The sequence below is a fragment of the Schistocerca gregaria genome, chromosome 6 (assembly GCF_023897955.1).
Source record: "Schistocerca gregaria isolate iqSchGreg1 chromosome 6, iqSchGreg1.2, whole genome shotgun sequence".
NCBI classification, from domain to species: Eukaryota; Metazoa; Arthropoda; class Insecta; order Orthoptera; family Acrididae; genus Schistocerca; species Schistocerca gregaria.
Window position 1 is genome coordinate 290,955,035 of NC_064925.1, and position 22,550 is coordinate 290,977,584.

Here is a 22,550-nt window from a genome sequence, read left to right on the forward strand (position 1 = left end):
GAAAGACGAAAAACCCACATCCTTTCGTCTTTCCCTCTCCTTCCCTCTTTCCTGAAGAAGCAACTGTCAGTTGCGAAAGCTAGAAATTCTGTGTGTGTGTTTGTGTGTTTTATTTAGTCTACCGGCACTTTCCCGCTTGGTAAGTCTTGGAATCTTTGTTTTTAATATATTCAAACCATATGTTTTCCTACTTTAACACTGGAGTTCTCCTCGTGTCCCAAACCAGTTCATGATATATTTTTTTCCAGCCATTCTCACCCATCTCCAGCAAATATACCAAAGCTAACCTTAGAACTTGTCCTACCTGTGATCCCGATTCATCTTATAATCCATCCAAAACAACAAAGTCAGTAACAATACAGTATGTAAAGTCTGTCCTTGAACAAATAGACACAGGTAACAAGGAGATAAAGATTAATGGTTTAGCTTTCTGTAGATGGCAGTGAACTTGTAACAACAGTCATAACCAGTAACCACCCTCCTCTACCCTTGATTATTTAAAGAATAGAGCTCCCATGGACGAAACAGCTTCATACATCCAGTTACTTTGCAAATGCATAAATGTGAAGCATGTAAGGGAGAAAAGTTTTTAAAAAGTTTTAAATTATGTTTAATGTTTATTGGAAGCAGCTAAGTGCTCACAATCATTTGGGTAATTCGTTTAAGCAAAAGGGAGTTTTTCACACAGCTAAATGTTTTTGAGGTAATAGGTCCTGAGTTATACATCACACAATGATATAATTTTGCAGGTTCATTCAGTGATACATGTGAATCCTGTCTGCAAAATGTGTTGTGAATGGAGTTAGTATTAAAGAAGTAATAAATTAAAACATCCTGGCTGGTGCTGAAGTTTTGAGGTATGAACAGCGAAAATGAAGTAAGCTGTAAACTGTTTTCCTTTCCTCATTTTATGTGTGCGTGTGTTGTGGGGAGTGGGGGAGGTTTGGTGCTTGCGCTAGCAAGAAAGAGTTTTGTTAAGGTTTGAAATTATGTGCAAAGTTTGTTGGAAGTTGTTAAGGGGGGTAGGATGTCAAACGGGCCAACTTGGAGCAGGAGAGGCACCACAGGACATTTTAATTTCCACTGTCTATTCTTTTACAAATAAATTCATAAAACTTTGTCAGCATGACCAGGAAGAATTCAGAATTCCCACTCTTAGCAGTGGAACTTCGAAAATAATAACGAAATAATTTATTTTTTTTACATGTGAAATTTCATCTTTTTTCACTTATTAATGGCAGCATTTGTTGCTATAGGTACACTTTTCTTCATAAGTATGAGAGATCCTTCGATGAATTTTGTACAGCATACAAACCATACTTAAAGGTGTATGAAACTCTAAAATTTTCCAAATCTATTAAAAACTGTGGTAAAAAATGAGGTAAATAACTATAAAATTTGTGTTTTTCTAATCACGAAGTTTAAAATACAACAGCTCATTCATTTTTTTCATAAATTAAATAAATTCTACAGTTTCATACACGTGTAAGTATGGTATGTATGATACGCAAAATTCATAGAAGAATATCTCTAACTTATGAAGAAAAGTGTACCTATAGCAACAAATGTTTCCATTAGTAAGTGAGAAAAATGATGAAATTTCAACATAAAAATATTAATTTTGTTATGTTTTCAAACTTCCACTGCAATGAGTGTGAATCCTGAATCCTTCCTGGTGATGCTGACAAAGTTTTATGAATTTATTTGTAAAAGTATATACACTGGAAACTAAAATGTCCTGTGATGCCTCTCCTGCTCCAAGTCGGCTCGTTTGACGTCTTACTCCCCTTAAGTAGTCTCAATCTCAAATACAAGATAAACAGAGTCTGAGTAATGTATGCACTGTGAGTTATGCTGCATCAAGGTGTATATACAGTTTCTAACTGTAATACAGTCTTGTGTTACTGTGTTAAGCCTTTAACATAAGATTACTCCTCTTAATGAGTAGATAAATGATTTAAAGCCAACTCACTGACATTAAACTTCGAAAAGACTCACTATATGCAATTCAGAATCTGTAAGAGGTTTCCACCCAGCATATGCATAAAGTACGAAGAACAGCAGATAGAAGAGGTTGACACTCTTAAATTCCTGGGATTACAACTTGATAATACATTCAGTTGGGAGGAGCACACCACAGAACAGCAGAAACGCCTTAACAAATCTGTATTTGCAATTCGAGTGTTAGCAGACATAGGCGACATAAAAGTGAAAAAGCTTGCATACTTTGCCGCTTTCATTCCATAATGTCATATGGTATAATATTTTGGGGTAACTCTTCAAGTCAAACAAAAGTTTTCAAAGTCCAAAAGCGTGTAATACATATTATTTGTGGAGTAAACTCACGGACGTCTTGTAGAAACCTCTGCAAAGAACTGGGTATACTAACTAATGCCTCTCAGTATATTTACTCCTTAATGAAATTTGTCCTAAATAATATATCTCTTTTTCCAACAAACAGCTCAGTTCATACATACAATACCAGGAACAAAAATGATCTGCACAAGGACTTAAAAGCACTTACTTTTGTTCAAAAAGGGGTCCACTACTCAGGAACACTCATCTTCAATAATTTGCCAGCAAACATAAAAAATTTAGTTACAAATAGAGATCAGTTTAAAAGGAGCCTGAAAGACTTACCTGTGGTCAACTCCTCCTACTCCATTGACAAATTTTTTAATAGAAACAAATGATGTGTTGTATATATTTATACTATTAGTATTGTTACTTCAGCTTAAAAAAAATAAAAAATAAAAAAAAGGTGACATGTTCCACATCCATGAGGATCTCCTCAACACGGATCTATGGAACGAAAAACTAATCTAATCTAATCTAATCTATAGTAAAAACAAAGATTCCAAGACTTACCAAGAGGGAAAGCGCTGGTAGACAGGCACAATAAATAAAACACACAAACACACACACAGAATTTCGAGCTTTTGCAACCGACGGTTGCTTCTTCAGGAAAGAGGGAAGGAGAGGGAAAGACGAAAGGATGTGGGTTTTAAGGGAGAGGGTAAGGAGTCATTCCAATCCCGGGAGCGGAAAGACTTACCTTAGGGGGAAAAAAGGACAGGTGTACACTCGCACACATACACATGTCCATCCGCACATACACAGACATTTTCTTTCTACTTTATTTACATCACTAATCTATAGTAAAGCATTTTAAATTTATAAATTAATTCAATAATTAAATGGAGTACTGAAAATTAAAGTTCTGTTGCCTCTGTAGCCTGCAATTGGTCCAATGAACTGGCTTAGCCTTTTAGTGACACAGGTGACAAAAACACACTAAAATATAGAGAGTCTAATGTCTATAAAATCATTCATTAAGTATTTTTCAGAGTTTTCTTTCCTGTAACAATATGATTATTTATAAGAATGGAGGAAGGAAATAAACAGTGCTAAGATCTATTTTGAAAACATGTTTCTGCTACTGAGAGATTTGCTACTGAAAGAAATAGGATGAGTGATTTGGATGTTCAACTCCTAGTGTTTGCAGCTTTTTGTGATAGATACTACGTGGTTATTTAATGGATTAAATTACCTCATTTTCTTTCCAACCTAGATATGAAACACCACCCGGTGTTGGTACAAAACCAATAGGATTTAAAGCCACAACATCTCTTCTACGCTGAATCTGATACACAAACACAGTTGCGTCTTCACTTCCTGTAACTATTAAATTTCCTTTCTTGTTGATAGTTATTTTTGTTATTGTTTTTGAATGGGGCTTGGTTGTTTCAATTAGATTTACATATGCATCCTGATTCTCTCCACCATACATCTCATACTCTTGTGCAGATACAACAACAATACGTAAAACACCATCAGACATGCCAACAATAAGAATGCTTCCTGTTCTATCCAACTGGAAAAAATCAAACAAATATTTAATTTGTTTTTGTATTTCAGTTAGCAATAAATTAAAAACAAAACATGCTTAGTGAATAGCAGCAGACCTATAAACACATACAGCAACAACAGGTGTTCAGAAACTTCAGCAATCTGGAGTTATTTCATGTTACAGAGGAAAGTTTTAAAGGAAGTAATATTGCTGACTTCTCTCCCAAAATGGACTGCTGTATCTGACAGATCTGCCAGAGTCACTTTTCTGCTCAGCCTTTGTCATGTTTCAATGTCTTCAACACCTAAATTTTATTTTTTTTTCTCTACAGAGGTATGCCATGGCATGCAAATAAGTGAATCTGTCAGTTTTTTTTATAGGTCTGACAATTTCCTACTCTTGGTGGATATTTTTCTACTTGTATGTGGTTTTGATTCCTTTTTGATTGTACTTTGAATTGAAATCAAATTTAAATTTAAGTCATGCAATCATGAAACATAAGCCTCCCATCCAACAGACACTTCCCAAGTCTTCCACCTGACAGGTATTTTATAAGATACCGATCCTTGATAGTTCCTGAACATTTCTGAAAACAATTTAAAACATTTATTTTGACCATCTCAGTTCACATTTGATTGCTAGTTTTGATCACAAGTAATGATCTAATAGTAAAATAACACAAAACATTAACAAATAATTATTTCAAACATTATGGATGTTATTGTTGTTATTCCAAGCTGGACTTCTCATTGTTTTATTTCTACAGATGACACAAATTGAAAATATTTAAATTTCAAAACTGTACCTGAATATGTAGACAACATAATTTACAATATTTAAAATTTTAAAACTCTACCTGATCCATGATGAGTTGTGAAAAGTCAAAATTCTCCAAAAAAAAGTAAAATAAAGGTGATAGCACACTAGTATGCTTGTGACAATATTCCATGGGAGCTAGCATTTTATTAAACACACAATGCATCATATAGGCTCAACATGAGGAATAATGGGTAAGGAAGAGAAGAAGGTGAGAAGGGGAACTTTTTCTTGCACTGCGAATCTGGATGTTTCCATTCCATACTCTGCCATTTACTCTCCAGCTTGTAATGATGGATCCATGTTTCATCACTAGTAATGATCCAGTCTAAGAAGTTGTCTCATTCATTACCACAGTGATCCCAACGTTTTTTGCAGATGTCCAAGCGCATTTGTTTATGCAACTGTGTGAGTTGTTTTGGGACCCATCTTGTGCAAACTTTATGAAACCCAAGTCTGTTGTGGATGATTTTGTAGTCAGAACCATGATTAATTTGCAGACAATAGTTAATCATCTGTCTAAGAGAATGGTTTCACTTGAACGCTCAATGGTTTCTTCATTTGTGGCAGTAAACATTTGTCCAGCTACTTCATTGTGCGTAACACTTGTGCAACCATTTCTGAATTTTTCAATCCATTTGTAGACACTCTGCTGTGGCAAAACACTGTTCCCGTACTGTACCGAAAGTCTTCAATGAGTTTTGGCCCCTGATACACCTTCCAACCACAAAAACGATCACTGAATGTTGCTCTTCTTTGGTGCAAATAGACAATGGAGCAGCCATAATTAACAGCACAGCAGGGATAATGAAACGAAATTAGCAACTTGAAAATGTCAAAGATATAACAACAAATACATAAAGCATGCGTCATCAATGTAAAATGATAGTACTACCAAACTAAACAAAAATATAACTAAATTATGGATAATAATTGTCTTACCCTCATATATTGGAAAGACAGATTACAGGCCACAGGACAGGGAGAGTCTACTGCAGCTGACAGAAATATTTTCTCTATTGAGGTTGAAGTTGTGTGTGACAGTGAAGTTACCTGGTCACATATAGATGGTGGAGGTGAAACCAAGTTAATTGCTGAATTTTAAACTGGATACCAGATTCTGCTGACAGTTCTAGAGTCATTCAAAGAATGTCTATGGTCGGTAGCATGTAAATAGCCAGGTCTGCATTTACTAGTTGGAGGGGACTTTAACCTGCCAAGTACAGAATTGTAAGTCAATGAGTTCACTGCTGGGAGGAGTGAGGTACAGGCGAACAGTCATGTGAAGTACTTTTAACACATTTTCTCAAAACCGTTTTGGCTACTTCCACTCATTGATGTCATACGCTATCATATTCTGGGGGAGCCAACCACTTGCAAAAAAAGTTTTCACCATCCAAAAAAAAGCAATTAGAATAATGTGTGGGGTTCATCAAAGACACTCTTGCAGGCACTTGTTTCAGAAGATAGGTATCCTAACAACTGCCTCACAGTATATTTTTTCCTTGCTGACCTTTGCGTGCAAAAATTATTCCATCTACCAAGACAACAGTAAATTCTATGGTTATAACACCAGAAACAAAAACAATCTACATTGCAAAATGAAACGTCTCACTCTGGTACAAAAAGGAGTTTACTACTCCAGCATTAAGCTGTTCAATGCTCTACCACTACATATCAAATGTGTTCATACAGAACTGCCAAAATTTAAACAAGTTCTCAAAGATTACGTGACAGAGAAATCTTATACTGTGGATGAATATCTGAAAGAAAATGTATATCTGAAAGAAAATGTATACCATCACTAAGCTTATTGTGCCTAGCAGAAGTTCAATTGATTTTAATGTGCATTTGGGCATTAGCACACTTTTCGTAACAACAGATTGGCTGTACATGTATTTACCATTGTAGGTCTAATATCTGATTTAACTTTGTGCTCTTATCTTTAACCTTTATTTGAAACTCCTTTTTCTGTTAAATGGTTGTTATGTTACCTAGCTGACATTGTATCTATTACTGTATTTATAGTATGTCTTACTTAAACTATGTACAATTTGCCATTGAATTGCCCTTGTATTTATTGTAAGTTTAAATTGAAACCTGTACAATTTGACATGTTCCATATCCTTGTGATTGACTCACTAACTGGATCTACAGAACAAGAAATAAATAAATAAAGCAGCTAGTTCAGCAGGCCACAGGGTGCAATTCAAATATTTTGGACCTTGTAGCTACAAATAGACTGGACCTTAACAATGTTAGTGCAGAAAGAGGAATTAGTGATCCTAATGTCATTATAGCAATTGTGGTTATGAAATTTAATAACTCAGTTAAGAAGGCTAGGAGAGCATTTTGCTAGAAAAAGCAAATAAGCAGTTGTTAGCCTCTCAATTAGACAGTGAACTGACATCACTTGGTTCCAACAAAATGGATGTAAAGCAATTATGGGCAAAATTTTAGCAGATTGTAAATCATGGTCTGGAGAATTATATGCCTAATAAGTGGATTAGTAAGGAAAAGACCCACCACTGTTTAATAATGAAATTCAGAAAGTACTGGGGAAGCAAAGACTGTAGCACTCTCAGTTCAAAAGATGATGCACAAATGATGACAAGTAAAGGTTAATAGAGATTCATGTGTCTGTGAAAAGATCTATGCACAAAGCATACAACTACTACCAATGTCATACCTTAGTAAAGGATCAAAATTCTGGCCCTACGGAAAATCACTAACGCATCCATGCAATCACTTCTTGACCAATCTGGTATGGCAGTTGAAGACAGCAAAACGAAAGCCAAAGTTTTAAATTTTACATTCAGGAAATTGTTCTTGGAAGAGGATCACACAAACATACCATCACTTGACCATCAAACTGAGTCCATTATGGACAAAATAGTAATAAAAATCCCCAGTGTAGAGAAACAACTGAAGGAGTTTAAAACAAGTAAGTCACCAAGTCCACATGGAATCCCACTTCAGTTTTTCAAAGAGTACTCTATGGCGTGGCCCCTTATTAGCTGGCATTTGTTGTGCATCTCTTACAGAGTGCAAAGTCTCAAATGCCTGGAAAAAGTGCAGATGACTTCTGTGTACAAGATGGGACCTGCAAAATTACAGACAAATATCCCTAACATCGGTTTGCTCAGTTTGAATACATTAAATTTTCTTGAGACTGATAAGCATGTTTTTAGAAATCATCACTAGTGTGAAACTCAGCTTGCCCTTTTCTCACATCAGATACTGCCAAGTATGGCTGAAGGGCAACAGGTAACTTCTAGATTTCCAGGAAGCATTTGATGCAGTACCCCAATACTGGCTGTTAAAGAAGGTACAAGCATATGGAATAGGTTGACCGATATATGAGTGGTCCAAAGACTTCTTAAGGTATAGAACCCAGTATGTTGTCCTCAATGGCAAATGTTCATGAGAGACAAGGTTACCATCAGGAGAGCTGCAGGGAAGTATGATAGGACCATTATTATTCTCTATACACATAAATGATTTGGTGGCAGGATGGACAGCAATCTGTGGTTGTTTGCTGATGATGCTGTGGTGTACGGTAAGATGCCAAACTTGAGTAAGTGTAGGAGAATACAAGATGAATATAATAGAGGGAAACATTCCACGTGGGAAAAATATATCTAAAAACAAAGATGATGGGACTTACCAAACAAAAGCGCTGGCAGGTCAATAGACACACAAACATACACACAAAATTCTAGCTTTCGCAACCAACGGTTGCTTCTTCAGGAAAGAGGGAAAGAGAGAGAAAGACGAAAGGATGTGGGTTTTAAGGGAGAGGGTAAGGAGTCATTCCAATCCCGGGAGCAGAAAGACTTACCTTAGGGGGAAAAAAGGACAGGTGTACACTCGCGCACACACACATATCCAGCCGCACATACACAGACACAAGCAGACATTTGTAAAGGCAAAGAGTTCTGGCAGAGATGTCAGTCGAGGCGGAAGTACAGAGGCGGAGAAGTTGTTGAAAGACAGGTGAGGTATGAGCGGCGGCAACTGGAAATTACCTTCAACCCATTACATGCAGTCTCCCATCCTTCATCAAGGACACCAACCACTTTCTCGAACGCCTGGAATCCTTACCCAATCTGTTACCCCGGAAACCATCCTTGTTACCATTGATGCCACTTCCTTATAGACAAATATTCCGCACGTCCAGGGGCTCGCTGCGATGGAGCACATCCTTTCACGCCGATCACCTGCCACCCTACCTAAAACCTCTTTCCTCATTACCTTAGCCAGCTTCATCCTGACCCACAACTTCTTCACTTTTGAAGGCCAGACATATCAACAATTAAAGGGAACAGCCATGGGTACCAGGATGGCCCCCTCGTACGCCAACCTATTCATGGGTTGCTTAGAGGAAGCCTTCTTGGTTACCCAGGCCTGCCAACCCAAAGTTTGGTACAGATTTATTGATGACATCTTCATGATCTGGACTCACAGTGAAGAAGAACTCCAGAATTTCCTCTCCAACCTCAGCTCCTTTGGTTCCATCAGATTCACCTGGTCCTACTCCAAAACCCATGCCACTTTCCTTGACGTTGACCTCCATCTGTCCAATGGCCAGCTTCACACGTCCGTCCACATCAAACCCACCAACAAGCAACAGTACCTCCATTATGACAGCTGCCACCCATTCCACATCAAACGGTCCCTTCCCTACAGCCTAGGTCTTTGTGGCAAATGAATCTGCTCCAGTCTGGAATCCTTGAACCATTACACCAACAACCTGAAAACAGCTTTCGCATCCCACAACTACCCTCCTGACCTGGTACAGAAGCAAATAACCAGAGCCACTTCCTCATCCCCTCAAACCCAGAACCTCCCACAGAAGAACCGCAAAAGTGCCCCACTTGTGACAGGGTACTTTCCAGGACTGAACCAGACTCTGAATGTGGCTCTCCAGAAGGGATACGACTTCCTCAAATCCTGTCCTGAAATTAGATCCATCCTTCATGAAATCCTCTCCACTCCACCAAGAGTCTCTTCCTGCCGTCCACCTAACCTTCGTAACCTCTTAGTTCATCCCTATAAAATCCCCAAACCACCTTCCCTACCCTCTGGCTACCCCCCCTTCTAACCGCCCCGGTGTAAAACTTGTCCCATGCGCCCTCCCACCACCACCTACTCCAGTCCTGTAACCCAGAAGGTGTACACGATCAAAGGCAGAGCTATGTGTGAAAGCACCCACGTGATTTACCAACTGACCTGCCTACACTGTGAAGCTTTCTATGTGGGAATGACCAGCAACAAACATTCCATTCGCATGAATGGACACAGGCAGACAGTGTTTGTTGGTAATGAGGATCACGCTGTGGCTAAACATGCCTTGGTGCACGGCCAGAACATCTTGGCACAGTGTTACACCATCCGAGTTATCTGGATACTTCCCACTAACACCAACCTGTCAGAACTCCGGAGATGGGAACTTGCCCTTCAGTATATCCTCTCTTCTCGATATCCGCCAGGTCTCAACCTCCGCTAATTTCAAGTTGCCGCCGCTCACCTGTCTTTCAACACCTTGTATGCCTCTGTACTTCCGCCTCGACTGACATCTCTGCCCCAACTCTTTGCCTTTACAAATGTCTGCTTGTGTCTGTGTATGTGCGGATGGATATGTGTGTGTGTGTGTGTGTGTGTGTGTGTGTGTGTGTGTGTGTGTGTGTGTGCGAGTGTACACCTGTCCTTTTTTCCCCACATCCTTTCGTCTTTCCCTCTCCTTCCCTCTTTCCTGAAGAAGCAACCATTGGTTGCGAAAGCTAGAATATTGTGTGTATGTTTGTGTGTCTATCGACCTGCCGGCGCTTTTGTTTGGTAAGTCCCATCATCTTTGTTTTTAGAATACAAGATGACTTACACAAAATTTCTAATAGGTGTGATGAATGGCAGCAAGCTCTAAACACAGAAAAATGTAAGTTAATATGGATTAATATGAAGGAGAAAAAAAGAAACATAACATTTGAATACAGCATGGGCAGTGTCCTGCTTCACACAGTTATATCTTTTAAATATCTGAGAGTAACATTGCAAAGACATATTAAATGGAACAAGCATGTGAGGACTGTGGTAGGAAAGGTGACTGGTCGACTTTGGTTTAATGGGAGACTTCTACGAAAGTGTGGTTCACCTGTAAAGGAGACCACATATAGGACACTAGTGTGACCTATTCTTAAGTATTGCTTGAGTGTTTCGCATCAATACCAGGTTGGATTAAAGCAAGACTCTGAAGCAATTCAGAGGCAGGCTGGTAGATCTGTTAGTGGTAGATTCAAACAACACGCAAGTGTTATGGAGATGCTTCAGACACTCAAATAGGAATCACTGGATGGAAGGCGATGATTTCTTCGAGGAACACTATTGAGAAAATTTAGAGCACCAGCAATTGAAGCTGAATGCACAACAATTCTATTGCATCTAACATACATTGTGTTTAAGGACCACAGAGATAAGATACAAGAAATTAGGGCTCAAATAGACATAAAGGCTGTCATTTTTCCCTCACTCTATCTGTGAATGGTAGCTACAAATGGTACATGGCAGGAAACAACAAGTAGTGGTACAGGGTACCCTCCGCTATGCACAGTACAGTGGTTTATGGAGTACGTATGTAGACGTAGATGTAGATATAGAGAACGGAGAGTAAAAGGATTGTGCAAAAAGAGTTCAGCCTGTCAAGTACGGTTTGAGCTTTGGTTGAATGATTGTGAAGGAGCAGACTTGTTATGGTGAGGAACTGGCATAACAGGAAAATGTAAACGTTCTTGCATTAGGTTTCATGACAGCCTGAGATGCCAATTTTAATGGTAAGCCCATTAGATGGGATGTCATGTGCTAGATATGATTTCAGAAACAGCATGTGTGATTGGAATTTTGCGAAGACAAAGGAGATATTTTGGAATAGATGAAGGTAGAATAAACAGTAGTTCATGGTTGGATGGTCAGGAGACAAAAGAAGTGACTGAAAAATAGTTAAAAATGTTGAAAAAGAAGCACGCACACACACACACACACACACACACACACACACACACACACACACACATTCATTCAACAAGTACACCTCATGCACACATGACTGCCATCTCCATCAGTTTGGTCCATTATCAACAGGGACCCATTACTCCAACCAAGTACAACCTGGTTGCTGCCACTTCATTCCAATGAAGAAAGCAAGAATTTTCAAGGACACATGTGTCATGACGGGTTTCTGGAGTTGTAAATAAAGAAGTCATGACATGGGAAAACAAAAGAGAAAATATGCTGTTTCTTATGAAATTTGAATATTGTGCTGTGGAGAAACAACTGTGAATTTTATATTGAAGGCATTTTCAGATTCCATTACTAAATTGATTCTACATAAAAACAGAAACCAGCCATGCAGTAAAATAAAAAAAAGCTTTTTAACAACTGGAGCAAATACTCATCAATTCAGCACCCATTTGCAGAGGAGCAGTGCTCTCCAAACATGTAGAAGCTAGTATGTGTTGTGACCAAAAGTAATGCGAATTTTTGTTTTTCTCAAAGAATCTTTATTTATCCATCAACATCAGCTTTGCCCCTTCAAAGTAATCCTCCTCAGATACAATACATTTGTACCAGTCCTTTTTTAAATCTTGGAAGCACTTCTAGAACTCACTTTTCAGCATGGTGTTCAGATCCTTCAACAATTATGTTTTTATGTCATCAATGTTGGCAAAATGACATCCTTTCATGGTTCTCTTCAGCCTCAGGAATACAAAAAAGTCTCCGGGGACCATGACCAATGAATATGCTAGCTCAGGCAGCATAATGTTCCCCCCCCCCCCCCCCCCAAAAAAAAAAAAATCACGAATAAGAATTAGGTGTGAGCAGTAGCACTACTTTGATGCAATTTCCATGAGTGGTTTTGCCACAATTCTGGTCTTTTTCTTCAGATTGGTTGATGAAAAAGGTGGTTAACTTCCATATAGTAAGTGGTCCTTACTGACTGTACGGTCACAAGGCAGGAGCTCATGATGTACTATCCCACTGTAATCAAAGAAAACAGTGTAAAAAACCTTCAAATGTGATCAAACTTATCAAATTTTTTCAGCCTTGGTTCTTCAGGGAGTTTCCAACGGGATGATTGGGCCTAGGTTTCGAGGTCAGGCCCAAATACCCATGTTTCATATTTGTTATAACCTTCTTTAGAAATTCTGGATCATTGTCAACTTCATTCAGCAATTCCTGAGTAAGCAATTCCTGAGTGATATCTATGTGATATCACTTCTGGTCAGAATTCAATAATTTCTGAACAAACTTTGCTGCTACATATTTCATGTCCAAAGCATCCAAAAAATTGCTTTATATGAGCCAAAGGACATGCTGCCATCATCACCAATCTCTCTGATGATGATTTGGCAATTTGCCAGAACCATTTTCTTTACTTCTTCCACACTGTATCAGATGTGCTCCCTAGTGTGTCCCAAGGGCGGTCGTTGTCTTCAATGTCTTCCCGACCCTCTTTGAAATGTTTATATCACTCATAAATTCTTCTCTTACTTGTATTAGATATGCCAAGAACCACAGCCAACATTCTGAGTGTGATGCTGTACTTCATTCAATTTCTCAGGCAAACTTTAATGCAAAATCTTTGATCCGCTGGTTTCAAAAGTAACAATTCATCAAGCACTCAAAAACACATGTAACCTTTCCAATTGTCAAAAAGAATCTAAATATTTGAAACAGCTCAAAATGCAAAGATACATTAGGAATATGTTTATCAACAAGACAAAAAAATGAAAATTGGATTTATGAAGCCCATGAAATTAAAAAAATTCTGTTACTTTCTTATCACACCTTGTATGTAAAAAAAACCATCAGGTACACAGGGAAACTTCCTCCATTATAAACCTATTTAACAAAATTTAAAAAGCTCAAAATATTAATGGTACATGAGCTATAGACATGAAATAACCATCTTTCTTACAGTAATGTTCACTACTTTTATTAAACTGACCCTCAAAGAACACACCATCATGTCTAGATCAGAAGTATACATTGGTATCAAATTTACATATATTACAAAATACTATCAAGATTACTAATTACAAGATTAAGTTAATGTAAGTATCACTGCCATTATATTAACAACACACTTCAAATCAACAATTGTTGTAGTTGTGGTCTTCAGTCCTGAGACTGGTTTGATGCAGCTCTCCATGCTACTCTATCCTGTGCAAGCTTCTTCATCTCCCAGTACTTGCTGCAACCTACATCCTTCTGAATCTGCTTAGTGTATTCATCTCTTGGCCTCCCTCTACGATTTTTACCCTCCACGCTGCCCTCCAATGCTAAATTTGTGATCCCTTGATGCCTCAAAACATGTCCTACCAACCGGTCCCTTCTTTTTGTCAAGTTGTGCCACAAACTCCTCTTCTCCCCAATTCTATTCAATACCTCCTCATTAGTTATGTGATCTACCCATCTAATCTTCAACATTCTTCTGTAGCACCCCATTTCGAAAGCTTCTATTCTCTTCTTGTCCAAACTAGTTATTGTCCATGTTTCACTTCCATACATTGATACACTCCATACAAATACTTTCAGAAACGACTTCCTGACCATTAAATCTATACTCGATGTTAACAAATTTCTCTTCTTCAGAAACGCTTTCCTTGCCATTGCCAGTCTACATTTTATATCCTCTCTACTTCGACCATCATCAGTTATTTTACTCCCTAAATAGCAAAACTCCTTTACTACTTTAAGTGTCTCATTTCCTAATCTAATTCCCTCAACATCACCCGATTTAATTTGACTACATTCCATTATCCTCGTTTTGCTTTTGTTGATGTTCATCTTATATCCTTCTTTTAAGACAATGTCCACTCCGTTCAACTGCTCTTCCAAGTCCTTTGCTGTCTCTGACAGAATTACAATGTCATCGGCGAACCTCAAAGTTTTTATTTCTTCTCCACGAATTTTAATACCTACTCCAAATTTTTCTTTTGTTTCCTTTACTGCTTGCTCAATATACAGATTGAATAACATTGGGGAGAGGCTACAACCCTGTCTCACTCCCTTCCCAACCACTGCTTCCCCTGCATGTCCCCAAAATGTCCCCTACTTAAAGTTAGCATCAATCAGTGACTGCAAGTGAAGCAAATTTGTGAAGAATTATATATTAAATGACTTGCATCATCAAGATGGCTGGCTGAATAAGAGGACTTCTTCAGACTAATTGGCCCTTGATAGAATATTAATAGATATCCAGTACCTGCAGACCATAATGTATATCAGTAATGTCATTGACAGTTCACACGTCATTAAATAGAGACACAAGAGAAAATAAAACTTTCAAACAAAGGCCGGGCTCAACAAACATATGAGCAGTTTGGTTATGTTGGTCAGCTGAGATGTATTCAGGTTTGTACTGATACATGAAAAAAAGTTTTGTTATATTCTGTAAATAACATACCTACTTGTTTATATTGACTCAAGTATCCTTGTAATGCACCTGATGATGCATGAATTTGGTACTGAGACCATCAGTACATAAATTTGACATCAATAAGTACAGACAAATGAAAAAATAATAAGGAAAAGACAAAAATTTTTTGTCCTCCATGCACTGAAAATAAAGCTAATAAAAAATACTGGCAACATGCTGATCTGTAGTACCCCATAATTCCTGCTTTGAAATCAATGCACTGATTAGAAAATAAGTTGGATCTTTCTCAATAAACATTTTTCATGATTATCTTTCTATTAAGTTGTTTAAATAAAATTCATTTGGAAACATAAATAAAAAATCTGCTGAAGGAAACACACATGAAAGCTAAGGAAACATGCATGCTTCCGAAGCCAGTGGCTCCTTCTTCTGGCAGAAGTGTCAAAAGGCAAGGAAGTGGAATGAAGGGAAAAGATTGATGAGGCTTAAGAAATGGGAAGAGTTACCGAAAAATCAACCAGAACCGCAGGTCAGGGGAGACATACTGGACGAGATGAGAAGGAAAGAGCCACTAGCTTTGAGAGCTTGCACATTTCCTTAACTTTTTCGAAAAATTGATTATTTTTATCAAGCTGACAGATCAAGTACTAACTGTACTCTACAACTGCTGCTTTAAACCACGGTTGGTTGCAAATTTCACTGTCTTTTTAAATTTCATTGCCTTTTTTACTAGTTAATGTTATTCCTACAGTTTTTACCTTATTCTTCATTAACCATTTTCAGTGTAATGTTGTCTGCTTTTGATGTATTAATTTAAAAGAATCTGCTTCAACACATTGAAATGAATGGAATGTTGACATTGTGGCATACATATAGCAAAAAGTTGGAATGAAGCAAAACAGTCATATCATGTCATTCATGCAACATTTCATCGGCAATTTCTGAAACACGTAACATGAAAATATAAACAGTATACTTACAGATAATGGGACCCATAACAGACAACTACCCGGAATTTCAAATTGTTTCCACAGAACTAGTTTCTTTCTTAAGTAGTTGTTCACAAACAGTCGGCCATCAGAGCCCAGTGTAGCAATATATGGCCCAACAGGAGAAGTTGCCATATCAACAACAGCACCTGCATGAGAAAGGAAAATTTCTTGAGGTGCTTTACAGCCAACACGCTGCAGATCAATTCTCCAGATCCTGCCATTTGCATCCTGTAATTTCATGTATTATTTTCTGTATGTTAACTAGATTATGACAAACATAAAAAAAGGAGGAGTAAAAAAGGATAACAACAGTTATAATAAACTAATATTTGTTTATTGAAATGAACTAACAGTTCAATTTTACAACTAGAAGTACATTTTACATTTTCATTGAACCACTCTTTAACTTTTATAATATAATTCACACAGTTTGCACTAATATAAAATGTAATTTCATATAACAATGAAAACAATCAATTATTGACAAAATATTTATAAATTATTTAATTGTATAGACAAAAAAATCTACTCACAAAATGGCAGCAGAACACACACATAAAAGATGGGTGTCAATTACTTAGGGATATAAAAAGATACTCATGTTCTTTAGCTTACCTAACATCATAATATCAAGCTTTCATTGGAGTGCCATGGTATAGTAGATAAGACAATGAACCCATTTTCAGGAGGAGCAAGTTCCACATCATCTCGATTTAGGTTTTCAGTAGTTTCAATAAATCATGTGAAGAAAAAGTTTAGCAATGGTCAATTTGCTGCCTCTTCCTTGGCCAACAGAGATAGTGATACACCCTTCAACCCCATCTTCTCTTGCCTTTTTCTAAACTAGCAGTAAACCCCCTATCCATAATTCTTGAAGGAATTAAATTCCCATGTATAAAACAGCTTCAAACCTCTCATTTCTTTACAAATGAGTTTATTTGTTAAACACTTCATGTTAAGCTTTTAAGAGAGAAAAAGTTATAAAAGGTTTAAAATTATACTTAAAGTTTGTTGGAAGTTGCTAAGTGCTCTCATTCTAAAATACTGGATGAATATAGTCTGGGCAACTTGCACCTCAAGACATATACAGACTTTCAAGATGTAATACCTGTCTTACATTTTTTTACAAGTTTATTTGACTTCAGTACAGTAGTCAAGCCGTGGTCGCAGTAAATTGCAGAAAGTTTACATGGATAGTTTCAGTGAAGCTCAGTCACCATTATCAAATGTAACAAGTATGAAATAACTCTGTGTTACTTATGAGAACCTGAAATATAAGTAACATCTAACCACGACATCCTTGTAGTAGGAAACAGTACTGTAAATTTATCATGTTAAATTAAACTTCATTATGCAGCAATGGCAAAGAAGCAACATCATTGCAATTGATCACCCTGAGGCCTTTATCTATACATAACATTAAAATGGTAATGTCGTATATGTTAGATTAGGATCGGCAATGTCCAACTACTTGCATAATGAACTGGCAAGTGAAAGTGTTGCCTTATAAATCTTAGCAATTCTGCTATTATCCTGAAACATACATTGCTGAAGTATGAAGTGAAACTATTACCTGAAGTATTAGAATGCACCTTGATGAAGTTAATGAAATAATAACACCTATGCATGAATACTTTTGTCTCCAAACCAAATGGTCTACTCTGAGAAAAAAACTCCACATCCCAATTTCTCCACATCTCAACATCTTAAAGTTAAAAATGCATAGATTGTAATCTAGAACACAGCAATCAGTAGCGCTGTGTCCAAGAAACAACTGGACAACACATATACAGCTGGGGTTAACACATTATTGATCAACATTGTAGCACAGAACTCAATAGTGATGTGTCCAAGAAACAATTTTTTGCTTGTATAACACACATACAGCCAACATTACTATATGACTCAAAGATTTTAATGTTCTGTACAAATAAAGGCTTCACAGTGGTCAATTGCAATGATGTTGCTTCTTTGCCATTGCTGCATAACGAGGTTTAATTTAACATGACAAAGTCACAGTATTGTTTCCTATGACAAAAGTGTTGTGGTTAGAAATTACTTTTACTTCAGTTTCTCATAATTAATAGCAGACTTATTTCATTCTTTTTACACTTGATACCTGTGACTGAGCTTCATTGAAACTAGTCACATAAACTTTCTGTAATTTACTGTGACTATGGCTTGACTACTGTACTGAAGTCAAATAACTTTTAAAAAACCTAGTCAGACTCCTTAATACAGGCATGTCTAATTACAAAACTTGTGTTACTGTTTTAAACCTTCAACACAAGACATTAATAAATAGATTATGAAAGCATTTTTAAAATTTTTAAATTCAGTCAATGATTGTACAAATAAATGAAAATAAAATTTTTGTTGCCCCTGGAAACTGTTAGATAAGCAACCTGCAACTGGGACCATGCACCAACTCGGTTGGGTATTTATCAATATAGGTACTGCTACTCAACAAGCTCTTCATAATGCTGACTTGCTGAGTTCTAGCACTGTGACCTGAAGCTTTTGCATTGCAAATAATCATTAACAAAGATACTGAACTAGGCCTTCAGGTAGCATGCCAGGGGATAATAATTTAAGATTTCTCATGAATTTCAGTAGGTTCACATTTGGTTACTGAGAGTGAAGTGGAGGAATAGTATAAAAACAAAAACAAACAAAAAACATAGGACATAGACTGTTATTCACTGGGTAATACAGAGTGAGTCGAAAAGATGGACACAATTTCAATTGGCTATATTTCCTTCACTATATTTTGCACTTGAAATCTGTCAAGTATATCTGAAAGAAGATGTTGTTAAGTTATGAATAATACCACTACAATATCAAGCACTGCAATGTCTAAAGTGTATATCATGTCAGTTATAACCAAGATGGCTACTATACAACACAAGATCTTTGCATTTGTGAGTTCAATAAAAAAGAGTCTGCAACTGCAATGCAGCTTGCAATTTGGTGTAAGTTTAACATTGAACCTCCAGCAAGGAAGAGCACTGATAATTGAAATAAATAATTTGATGAAACTGGTTCCCTGTGTAAAAAATGTATCAGAAGAGTGAGCTCTGAATGTAGCCCAATGAAATCTATCTGTAGTTGAAACATGGACTACTGCAAACAGCTGTCTAGTGTGTATTGAGGTGCCAGTTAGTGGACAAACGATACTGGTACAGGATCTTTACGCAAACAGTAAGGTAAAGGATATAGCATATGCTCTGAAACATGGAAGAAGATGAATTGTTTCTCCCTTGTGTAATAATTAGTGGCGAAACTATGTTTCACCTAAATGAACACGTCAAGTTGCAGACAGGCACAATTAAAAGATACGTATTGCTTCTGGTCACAGTCTTCATCACTAAAAGAAACACACACACACACACACACACACACACACACACGTATTGCTTCTGGTCACAGTCTTCATCACTAAAAGAAACACACACACACACACACAAGCAAGCACACCTCACACATACATGACTGCCAAACTACCAACTCCAGCATCTCAGGCCAGAATGAGCCTTCTGACCCGAGATGCTGGAGTTGGCAGTCATGTGTGTGTGTGTGTGTGTGTGTGTGTGTGTGTGTGTAGGTGTGTGAATGGTGCATGTGTGTGTGTGTCTTTCTTACTGATGAAAGCTGTGTCCGAAAGCTATAAGGTGTCTTTTAATTGTCCCTGTCTGCAACTTGACATGTCTTATTTATGGTAAGTAGCAATCTGCCTTTCCTACATTGTTTAGATTCATACATGGAGTTTCCATTATTTGATTTTCACATAAATGGAAAAATCCACATATAATAATGGAAAATGAGCAGTACAGTAACAAAGTTAATGTATTTTGTGCCATATTGTTGATGAAGGTTTGTGGACCTTTTTTTATGACAACACTGTTACTGGAGAAATGTATCTCATAATCCTGCAAAACTGTCTTTTTCCTCAAATGAATGCAGACTCAGGAGATTACATTTTGCAACAGGAGTGAAAGATGCAGATAATGTACCACCACTTTCCACAGTTTTGAATGACCTAAGAAAACACATCACAGCTGTGGTTCATTGTCAAGTGTGGGATGAGTTCACCTATGGTCTAGGTGTCATATGTGCAGGCAGAGCAAAACATATTGAACGTCTGTAAACTTGAATGTATGTATAATCAAATGCAATTTATAGAATTAAAATGCAACATATAATTCAGAAAATATACCCACCTGAATCTGTGTCCTTCTTTTTGGCTCACCCTGTATATTTGTGCCTCAATACAGATACTTGTCCTTCAAATCTTCCAGTCATTTCAGTTGGCCTTGTACTCAATTCTGTCAATGATATTTTCTAACCATTAGCCTCCATTATTTAAAAAATGCTGTTGGTGTGGGCAGAAATTGTTTTGACATATAGACAGATTGTTACCATTCATACTTGTTGTGCTTGTTTTATGTGGTTCAATAGGAGTTTGCCATTACACTGAGCCACAGAAGAGGGTAAAAGATCTACTTTTAAAGTTTTTCAAAGAACAATGAACAAAACACTATTTTTTGTACAGATCATTTTGTTACTCCTCTACTGTTTTGAAATTTATGCACTTTTATTTGTAATCTTTTATTTGTAATCAAACCAATTTCAGAAACATTTTTTCCACTCTAAAGTTGGTATCTGAAAAAACATGGTTTTGGAAGAATTCAAAAGTTCCTTGAGGCAATAAAAATCACTGCCTAATATCGTTTTGTTTAATGCAAGGGAACAAAAATAAGTTTAACATTTTAAGAACATAGTTCTTATTATAGGAAACAGCGATCTATAATTATTATAAATAAACTGAAAGTAGTCTTGATCACATAAATTTTTTAATGTAGTGACCGGTTTCGATCTTATTATAAGTTCATCTTCAGACTATAATTGTCTTTTAGAGGCGGTGGCGCATGGCAACCCTCTTGCTTGTGGCTGGTGGTGTATGCAGTACTGAACTGGGGAGTTGTTGAGACAGATAGAGGAGGGGGTGGGCAGAAACAGGGGAGGAAGAAATGGACAGAGAGATGGGACAAGTGGGAGATACACGAGGCAGGCAGAAGGTGAGGAGTGATGGTGGGCAGGCAGAAAAGGAAGAGGTGAGGTGGAGATGGAAAGAGAGAGGGGGAGGCGTATATGGTCAGAGAGAGAGGATGGAGAAAATGGACAAAGAGAAGATGACAAGACAGGGGGAGTGTGGAGGAGAAGATAGACAGATACAGGTGAGGATGAGGTGGACTCACAGAGCAGGACGGGTGGACACAGAGAGAGGGAGGGGGAGGTGTGTTCAATATATATGTTGAACGCTAATGTGGGCGAAACTGAGGGAAACAGCTAGCTGTATGTACAAATAGTTGTACTCTCTGGTCAGGGAGGTAATTTGGCTCAGCACATGCTAAATGTATCTTTTGAGTAAAGTATTACCAACTGTGTTCAGAGACCATCCTTTACTCCTAGAGATAGCTGGCTGACTTGGTGAAGACAGATAATCTCACCCATAGAATGGTAGCAGAGCTACTGTTTTGCACTGTTGATCCCAGAACAGTGGTTCTCAGGTTTGGAGCAGATTGGAAGGTCTAATCTAAAGCCTCATATGATTTTGAGACAATATCCAATGCAAATTTCTCGGCCTCTGCTATCAGTTGGGCAGTTGCAGGTTACACCTTAATAGGTCTGGCATGCACCACATGCAAGAAGTATGTACTAGGGTAGTGGAGTACATGTGGGATGCACATGTGGGATTTGTAGGATATAGAAATCCATCGACAGGCCCAATAAAATGCCTTCTGAATCCACACACACTAGCATTCTTTGTAGCAGTCTGGAGATATAAAATGTTAATTTAGTATCAATTAACTGCAATCTTTTGAAAGGTACCAGAACTAATCTTGTTTATAAATGATAATAATGTTCACATAGTACTATGGACAGAAAGCTGGCTTAAAGCAGATATTAATAGCAATGAATATTTAAACTCCAACTGAAACATTTATCACAAAGGTATGTTGAACACTGGTAGTAAACACTTGTTTATAGCAACAAAAATATGATAATATCTACTGAGATTAGTACAGTCTCAGAATGCAAAATAATTTGAGTGAAGATAAGTGTTACCATTGGAACAAACATGGTAATCACCCTCTGCATCAGCATCAGTCATGGTGGAACAGTTGCAAAGAAACTTGAAGAATATTTGGCACAAATTTCCTGTTCGTGTTATAGTTTTTGGTGGAGACTTTAACTCACCAGCTATACCCTGGGAGACTCAAGTCATTGGGCAGGTAGCAGGGCAGAGAATCACGTGGAACTGTTTTAAGTGCCTTATCAATAAATTACTTTGAGCAGTCAATCAGAAAACCAACTCTTGAAATTAACATCTTAGATCTGCTGGTGGCAAACTGACCCAAATTTTGTGGCTCAGTTAGCAAAGAACAGGGTATCA

General features: G+C 37.4%; 1 protein-coding gene across 1 annotated transcript in view; it reads right to left on the minus strand.

The window, feature by feature from the left end:
- The window catches only part of LOC126278856 (cilia- and flagella-associated protein 44-like), a 577,958-nt gene that overhangs the window by 374,640 nt on the left and 180,768 nt on the right, over positions 1–22,550 (minus strand). Inside the window, exons 8-9 of the mRNA XM_049979132.1 lie at positions 16,082–16,321; positions 3,551–3,874 (exon numbers count right to left, since the gene is read on the minus strand). Coding sequence (XP_049835089.1) covers positions 3,551–3,874; positions 16,082–16,321 — 564 coding nt within the window. The remainder of the gene's footprint in view (positions 1–3,550; positions 3,875–16,081; positions 16,322–22,550) is intronic.